At 42.5% G+C, this 8,418-nt stretch overlaps 2 protein-coding genes across 3 annotated transcripts; one reads left to right on the forward strand and one right to left on the reverse strand.

The window, feature by feature from the left end:
• Positions 1-9: 9 nt before the first annotated feature.
• Positions 10-3,682, reverse strand: LOC311006692 (tumor protein p53-inducible nuclear protein 2). The gene is made up of 4 exons (XM_083999588.1): positions 3,533-3,682; positions 2,300-2,444; positions 2,038-2,191; positions 10-805 (listed from the first exon to the last, which is right to left on the reverse strand). The coding sequence occupies exons 2-4, from the start codon at positions 2,421-2,423 to the stop codon at positions 577-579; spliced, it is 507 nt and encodes a 168-aa protein (XP_083855714.1). The 5' UTR covers positions 2,424-2,444; positions 3,533-3,682; the 3' UTR covers positions 10-576.
• Positions 3,683-4,760: 1,078 nt separating this feature from the next.
• LOC311002093 (protein C19orf12 homolog) lies at positions 4,761-8,016 on the forward strand. 2 transcript variants are annotated; one of them, XM_083993318.1, is made up of 3 exons: positions 4,761-4,844; positions 6,570-6,787; positions 7,169-8,016. In XM_083993318.1, exons 2-3 carry the CDS (start codon positions 6,631-6,633, stop codon positions 7,432-7,434), a joined length of 423 nt encoding a protein of 140 aa, XP_083849444.1. In that variant the 5' UTR covers positions 4,761-4,844; positions 6,570-6,630; the 3' UTR covers positions 7,435-8,016. The 2 variants fall into 2 exon arrangements, with proteins under 2 accessions (XP_083849444.1, XP_083849445.1); XM_083993319.1 differs by having other exon boundaries at positions 4,780-4,844; positions 6,616-6,787.
• The last annotated feature ends 402 nt before the right edge of the window (positions 8,017-8,418 follow it).

The following is an 8,418-nucleotide window of genomic DNA, read 5'->3' on the forward strand; positions in this document are numbered from 1 at the left end:
TTTGAACAGTGGTTTGGCAATTTTTACTTGGCAACAGGACATTCATTAAGAGAATTAACAGAGAATGTTTTTTACATGGCAGGAAAACTGTACAGGTGAACGTAAGCTTTCAATAAACTTGTCACACAAACGTGAAAAGCTAACCAATCAAAATGTGCCGCAATCATAATGAAGCGCAAAGCATTCAAATGGGTTTCAGTTTCTCGTTCTTGGAACAGTGTCACACACTCTAACAGTAACAGCTCCTTTAGCATAACGTCACACGGCTAATCCAGCTAAACAACTCACACAACTCAAATTCTGTACAAACGCTTTTGTTTGAAAGTAACTGCGTCTGTTACTTTTCAACACAAGGGACCAACTCGTCAATGATATCAGGATTCTTTGTTCTTGGTGCTTTCAGATATGAGGGATGCAGTGCAAGTTGCCTAAGATTTCAAATTAAAAATGACAAACTTGAGTTGCAGTGAAATCAGAGCATTTCAGAGTCAAGGCACCGTGTCGCACTATACTGGGATGTGGCGGAGGCAACTTCGGATGCACACCCTCAACAGACGAGTGTCACCCCTGTGCTCCTCAGTAGTTGTAGAGGCGCTGGCAGGGCTGCTTGAAGAAGCCGTAGCGCTTCTCTGCCGGGGAGAATCGCAGCTTAGCCAGGTTCTGCCTGTGCAGGGAGCCGCGGGTCAGCCTCTTGCGCTCGGCCTGGGTCCTGGCCCTCTGGACGGCCAGCAGCTGGACGTTGCAGGGCAGGGGGATCCCCCACGCAGCCAGACGCCATGATATGTGCGGCCCCACTGCCAGCGGCCTGGATAGACACAGTCAGACATGTTGACAACATGTTAGGTGGGACATAATATATGAAAGATAAAGCAAACTGGACACCGGCTCTAATGATCTGGCTGCTTTGAGCTTTGAAATATCTTGCACCATTTTGGATTGTCCTCATTTCTCAGACGGCATCATGACTCACACAGCCTGAGCTTTGTGTGTCTATGTTGTGTTTCCAGGAGTAGAATGATTTCCTCCCAGCTGGACTTGGAGTTCCATCTAAAGTTTTATTTTAGCTTTTATCTAAACTTGCTTTTTGATGGAAACCTTTTGATTCATGAAGATTGGCGATGTAGTGATTCTGAAACAGATGAAACCTATTGCCATTGCTCTATGTGTAGTCTGTTGAACTAAACTCTTTTTTCATTTTGCATTATTCAAAATGTGTTTAAATCTTGAAATTATCGTATTTCAACTTAGGGAACATGTTTTACTTTCAAAATATAGCACATTACAGCTTTTGCCTGTATGGGATCGTTTTGGTTTTTTAAATGGATAGCAATCCTGAGATTGCAAACCTCTTGGGCTTGTCACAAAAGACAAGCCGGCAGTGCAAAAAAATAAGCTTTAGTATCTAGATAAGAAAAAGAAAAATGAACCACATTCACACAACAAATTAATAAGCCATTTGAATTACTCTCTGCAGTGGGTGAGTACATTTACTCAGATATAGAGTTCAGATATTTCTATTTTATGGCAGTTCACACTTACTGTACGGTAAGCTAAGTGTTTTGCCATATAATTGTAGAGCATATTTTCAGGTCCCATTTGACTTGGTAAAGTTTTAGAGCCTGATTCGGGTTTCAAATCCCACCAAAGTCAAGACAGCTTCCTTCCACCTCAAGGCCAATAGAGCAGATCTCTCTTGTGGCGGCTGCACTACACTGGCTCCCTGTATTTTTGGGACTGATTTTTAAGTCCCTTAAATTGTGCACGTGGCAGCCTCTTACATTAATGATTGTCTGTTGTTTTATGTCCCTCTACAAGTGCTTAGATTGACTACAAAAACTTTTAAATGTTCCAAATGTTCTTCCTTAAACTGACAGCCAGAAAACTCACCTGGAGATGTTAAAGGTTTTCCCTGTTTTTAATGATTTTTTACTTTGAGCTTATCCTGTGTATGAATACAGTTTATTATAGTGGTGTCAGTTGGGTTCAAGGTCCAAGACAAAGGTGTGAGTGAACAGGAGTATATTAATGGAAAGTAACCTGGAAGTATCCTCTTCATCTTCGTCACTGCTCAGCTCCTCCTCCTCCTCCTCTCCACTAATCCTGCTTCTCATCTGGTAAACAGACATGCTGGGGTGCTCGATCAGCAGGTTCTCCAGGGGATCCACCTGCGGAGCTGACAGTGGCCCATTGTCTGTGTGAGGAACGTCACAGTTAACAACACAGGTCAGTTATCAGCCACCTCCCACCAATATGAGCTGTTCCCTCCCCTCCCTAAACTCAGGAACGACTGAAACCTCACCTGGGAGATTGACAATGACCCATCCTCCCTCCTCAAACTCCATCAGCTCCTCGTAGGTGTCCTCCACCGCCTCAAAGTCCTCTGCGGCGCCGCCGAGCAGCTGAGAAAGAAGCTTTCCGATCATCTTAATGCTTCACCTGCAGATCTGTAGAACAACAAAACACAAGTGGGTGGATTTAAATGTGAGAGCAAGCACTGCACTGACCCTCCTCTCTGCTTGTGTCTGTAGTGCAGACGACTCCCCCTTGAGGTCGTCTCCTGGAAGCACTCCTCGAGAAGAAGAACCTGTGTACAGTTGGCTCCTTGCGCCTGCTCTGTATCAACAGCTGCTTCCATGACACCGGCTCAGAAACCTGAGCGACCGGAGTTGTTTCACTGCTGTAACGCTGGGGGTCTAGAGGTCAACGAGGGGATTGTATTACACTGATAGAAGCATTATTATATAATCTGTGATTCTCATTAAGATTTATGCCATGAAAACAGGACGTGAGCTGACTTTTATTTTGTGACTGACCTTTTGACCCTGCAACAGTACATTTTGTCAACAATGTTTGTTGGTGCAGGTTTCCATGACGTGTCGATGATTGAGCAATGTTTTTATTTGTCTCTTTATGTTACTTATTGCTATTGAACACAATATTTTGCTAACATCCTATATACAATGCTTAATAAACCTTTTGTTCAGTTTTTTAAAGTATCATCAGGTATAAATCATGGTACATTATGACACTAACACACCATCACATACTGCCTGTAACAGCGGGGTACATTTATGACCCCCCCACCCCCAACCCCACCCCTCCTGCCCAGGGTCTGGATGCCTTCCTGTCTGCTGCCTGTCTGGGCTTTAATATCACCAAACCCCTCCCTGTGAACAAAGAGGAACTGTAGGACACTGTCCCCTCACCCAGATGGATTAATGCTACACAAACCCCAGTCGATGACAACCTCAGTGCTGCAGGCCAATCACCAGCCACTTGCCCGCACAGACACACAAAAACAGCTGACCGTGTGCTCAGAGATCAGACTTTCATTTCAGGAAACCACGGCGATCAGAGTGGAGAAGTCACCCTTTGCTTTAAACATGATGATATTCCGTTCAAACAAACACAGGTGAACAAAGGCAGAGACAGTCCTACACAAAGACACTAGACAGCAAAGATGAAGACAAAGAAGAAAGACATCTGGAGCTCGTAAAAGCCCGGGTGAATAATAACGATAATTCTGACTCACCTGTCTAAATAAAAGTTTGTTTTTCCTCGGGTGGGGTCGTGGGGTAGAAACAGTCGGGCTGTGCTGCTGCTGCTGCTGCTGCTGTTCCTCTCAGATTGTTTTGATCTCAAAGTTGTTTGTCTGAAAGAGTCCTCCCCGTGTCCAGAGACGTCATCGGCAAGCCCCGCCCAAAAGAGGCGTGGCCAGCAGCCTCCACCGACCAATCAACCCCGCGTATGCGTTTCTATGGCGAAGACGGAAATATCATGTTATATCATGGTTGCCACTTGATGCGAGATGTGAACACGGTCGAGTCTCAAAAACAACTGAGATTTTTTTTTGAGTTTTTGTTGTTTTTGTTGTTTTTGTTTTTTACTGATATAAGCATTCATGTTACATATTCCCCTTTCGTTTGATCCTTCTTGTATTTTTTATCATCATCATAGTACATAGTATTAGCCTATAACTGGTAACCAACGACCGATATGTATCAGGACTTATCAACTTCACTGAAAAATAAATAAACAAACATGATAACTCACATTATTTCTTAATTCCTTCCTAAAATAATCTTCATACATAATGTAAACAACATACCGTACATCTCAATGATCTATTATGCATAGTCATCAGCTGCTTGGACGACCGTAGCCACTAGATGTCGCTGCCGGACCAGAGCAGATCAAATCAAAGAGTGAAATAAGAAAACAAGATAATTACCCCCTCCTTCTCTTTCTTGACGTTTTTGTCGATTTTTCCTTGAACTGTTCACAAATCAAAAAATGAAATACGTTTGATTGCATTATATATTCCATTATAAAGGACGTGGGGTGTGAGGTGTACTATTCAAATACACAATATTTATCAAAAGAAGAAGGGAGTAGTGACACTTTCAAGTTATAGAGCAAATATGATTGCAACTATTTCGGTCTCCTGGTGGAGTTGGTGTTGAAACTTCGACCACAGGTTTTCAGTCCTGCAGAAAGGTCAGTTGTACCACTGCTATCTGTAAGTACTGCTGCACTTCATTGACTGCGAGGTAAATGTATTTGTAGACACTGTGGTCCTTTTAGTCTCTTGTTTCTCTTTTATTTTGTGTGCACATGTTGTTCCCATTAGTAGCCTACATCCTGAAATAAAGGAAAAGGACTGGAGAAAGAAATGTTGGACTGCTAACTTTTCATTGGCTGGTCAAAATCCAAGATGGCTGACTGTTGCCATCTTGCGTCACTTACGTACTCTCTGATAACATTTCATCAGGAAGTAGGACTATACCAAAGCAGAGCCGAATGCATGTGTAGGACGAGATCTGCCACTTTGCCCAGGACTGCAGGTAAGAAACAGACGTTTTACATCGACTTTGTAATAATGAGATATTTTTTTATTAAAGTCTGGAGACCGCCGACCTCTTTGTTCTGTCTCAGCATGAACAGAGTTGAAGAAAATGACCCGCCAGAAGTCGTCTGTTATTCGACTGTTGTTTGAAACAGATTCAAAACCTAAGATAGTGTTGAGTTTCCACTGTTGATAAGTTTATTCTGTCTGAAATAAGACCACAGGCTCCTAATGGCTTGATATGGATACTTAGTTGTTGTTGTTTTTTACCGAGGCAGCAGGTTGAAAGTCCTCCCTAAGATCACAGTGTTGCTCCTTTATATCTTATATCTTGATCTTCAGTGACACAAACAACTCATCAGTCAATCGACTCTCAGTTTACACATCTATGTGGTTTAGAGACTGCCAGATTCAGCTGTCACACCAAACTCTATTCAGAAACCGGGTCATTAAAAAGAAATGATATCAACAGTGAGCACTGGCAAGCATAGTGACTATAATTTTAACTTTAGATGACATGACCTAATTTCAGATGAACTCAAGAATAGTTAGAAACATGTAAAAGTTTGGTGGATAAACTGGGGGGGAAAACGACATCATAGTCAATTCTCATACACAAATTTAGCTCATTCTTTCTGTAATGAATTTCAAAGTAAAAGTGAAAGCAAGTAAAAGTTCCTCTGACCCTTGCAAACCGGGCAGATGCAGCTTTAGTTTCGTCTTCATTGATAAAGAGATGCCTCACCCTGGAGAACAGAAAGCTTAGCGTTGCAGTTTATCAGGCTAGACCTAATGCAGTCTTACACAACAGTCTATTAATCAATCCTAGACTCTTTTGTGAAGTTTATAATCAGTTTGTGTTGAGAAACTTTGTTGATTCAACTTTTTGGAAGCTGTGATGTGATGTTTATGTTACTTTGACATATCAGAACCTAAACTACATCCAAAATGAATCATATAGTTGAATCAGCATCTCAGTAAACTAACTTCAATGTAAAGTGTTGTGGAAATTTCCTTTAACTTGTGAGAGAGAAAATCATAAGTCCAGCAAAATGAGGTTTCACTTTTATTTTTATCTTGCAAGAGGTGGACTGTCAGACACACAAAAGTCTGTGTGAGAGTGCACACTGAGATTTGGTTACATCAGGTTACATAGGCACAAGAGCCAGAAGGAGCCATGTGATCCTCTTTGGAGGAGGCATCAAACATTGTCCAATAACATTATTGCATTCTTGCAGAATAAGTTTGCATAGTACAAGTTTGCACTCAGCGCTCATGACATGTCATTGGACTATTATAAGTCCAACTCATATCAAGGCAGGAAGCTAGTGGTTGTCTGGTTTGTTGTGGTTTTTTCACACCTCAGCACGTTGACATCTCAACATCTCACCATGGTTTTGGATATGGAGACAACTGCTTGCTTAAGCGTAATCATCACAAAATAACCGAAACCAAGTCGGTCGGACACCACAGCAGACAAGTGCAACTTGCGCTTTCTCCGAAGTTCACCTAAAGTTCATGAGCATACATCTTCAAAGTTCAATCAAGGATCATAAATATTTAAAAAAATCCATTACAAAACTTAATGATATAATGTAGGAAGGAGCACTGAAACAGTCTAATGCCACTGTATGTATTAATACTCTATTATGTAATGTTATGTTATTTTGGTTTTCGTAATCTTAAATGAGGCATAATGCTGGATCTCTATTGTTTTTCTTAGGGAAGAGGCCACAGTAGATTCACTGTCTGCTCTCCTGTCTTGTCAGCACCACAAAGCCAGGATGGCTCTTATGGGTGATGTTATGCGTCTGTGCTGTGAATTATCAGCCCACGAACAGATCAAGGTTGCAGTGAAACACGCCACCAGAGGAGCAGCGTGTGCGGGAGGCGGGGCCTTTGTGGGCGCCCTGCTTGGTGGACCTGCAGGGATCGCAGTTGGTAAGAGCCCAACAGGTTTCTGACTGATCCTAGATATGTGAGGTGGATCCTGTAGGGTCCCTTACCCCAGAGGAAAATACAAAAGCACAGCCTCATCATATTTTAAAGGGATAGTTCAACATTTTGGCAAATTTGCCCATTGTTCGCCAAGCTGCTCAGTGAACACAATGGAAGTGTGGAAGGGTACATAATCCCCTGTCCCTCATCAAACTCATCAGATACGTAATCCAACAACTCTTAAACACTCTTGTGGACATCTTGTGACCTGCACATTCACATGGCTATAGGGATTATGGCAATAGGCAAATTTGCCAAAATGTTGAACTATCCCTTTAAAGTGAATGTGTTGTGGATGATGAATGTATATTGTGTCTTCACCAGGTGGGGCAGCAGGAGGTCTCCTGGGCAGCTGGATGGCCAAAGGTCAGTTCAAGCCTCTGCCTCAGATTCTGATGGAGCTGCCAGCCAACCAGCAGAAGAAGCTCTACGAAGACATCATGGCCGTCCTGGGCAACCTGAACTGGACGGACGCGGCCCAGCTCATTGCCCTCGTGATGGGGAACGCAACTCTCCAGCAGCAGGTCACCGCTGCGCTGCTGAACTACGTCTCGAAGGAACTGAAAGCAGATGTCCGTTATGAAGACTGAGGCATGGACAAGTGGACTTTTCTGGATTTAGATTTGACAAACAAAAACACGATCCTTTTGGTGCTGGACTGTGTCACACCTGTCTCCATCTCTGCCTTTTTAACCTCTGTTAAATCATGATCTTTACTCTGGATTACCGCAGTGGCCTCATTCATGCGCTCTGTATCAGGGTGTTTGTAAATACACACTACTGGATAAAAGTTTTAATTTCTTTAGGTGTTTTAGTTTCTTCTGCACCACAGCAAGACAATGAGCCGGACACACAGCTGCTGTCCTGAGTGATCCCAGTATCATGGAGTCAGTCTGGGATCACGTGTAGAGAGACTGTGATGCCTGGAGCAACCAATCAGCTGACTGCCTTAAAAGAAAAGTTGACATGTGAACCATGGAGAACTAGTGCCAAATTATTTGATTTGAATCAGGGGTTTTGTTTGTATGTGTTGTGTGCGTAGGTAATTGATCAAGTAAAACTAGTCTTGGCCTTATCTTTTTTAAGGAATACGTGCTTTTCTTTTTAGTACCTAAAACCTTTGCACAGCATTTTACCTCTGTGTATGAATTTCAAATAAAACAAACATTTGCAGATTTTGTGATGATTTGGACTGATGATTATTTGCTTAAGACTGTAAAGGAGCATAAGTACACACACACACACACACACACACAGGAGAAAGGACAGAACCAATTCTGTACAATACGGAAAATGATACACAGATCAGCCATAACAGTGGTTGTAATGCTGTGGAGAGCCCGTTCCAGCTGTGGCAGCTGTTAAGTTTTAACTCAGCAACATTTGCAGACCCTATAGACCTATGGTCAACATTTCTGAAATATATTTAGGGACATATGGACAATAAGGAGGACTTCGAAGTCAACTCTGTATCTGAGTGGAAATCACACGAAGACCAGAGAACTGGATGAAACCAAGCGGCAACACTTTAATGAGTAGGATCAATTATGATTGACATGCATGTCTAGCTTGTG

Source organism: Trachurus trachurus (genome assembly GCF_905171665.1).
Source record: "Trachurus trachurus genome assembly, chromosome: 3".
In the NCBI taxonomy this organism is placed as follows: Eukaryota; Metazoa; Chordata; class Actinopteri; order Carangiformes; family Carangidae; genus Trachurus; species Trachurus trachurus.

Coding starts and splice junctions, on each gene's coding strand:
- LOC311006692 (XM_083999588.1), bottom strand. CDS start 2,423: ATGATCGGAAAGCTTCTTTCTCAGCTGCTCGGCGGCGCCGCAGAGGAC. Junction 2,192..2,299: donor GGTCATTGTCAATCTCCCAG/GTGAGGTTTCAG, acceptor TTCCTCACACAG/ACAATGGGCCACTGTCAGCT. Junction 806..2,037: donor GATGAAGAGGATACTTCCAG/GTTACTTTCCAT, acceptor GTGTCTATCCAG/GCCGCTGGCAGTGGGGCCGC.
- LOC311002093 (XM_083993318.1), top strand. CDS start 6,631: ATGGCTCTTATGGGTGATGTTATGCGTCTGTGCTGTGAATTATCAGCC. Junction 6,788..7,168: donor ACCTGCAGGGATCGCAGTTG/GTAAGAGCCCAA, acceptor TGTCTTCACCAG/GTGGGGCAGCAGGAGGTCTC.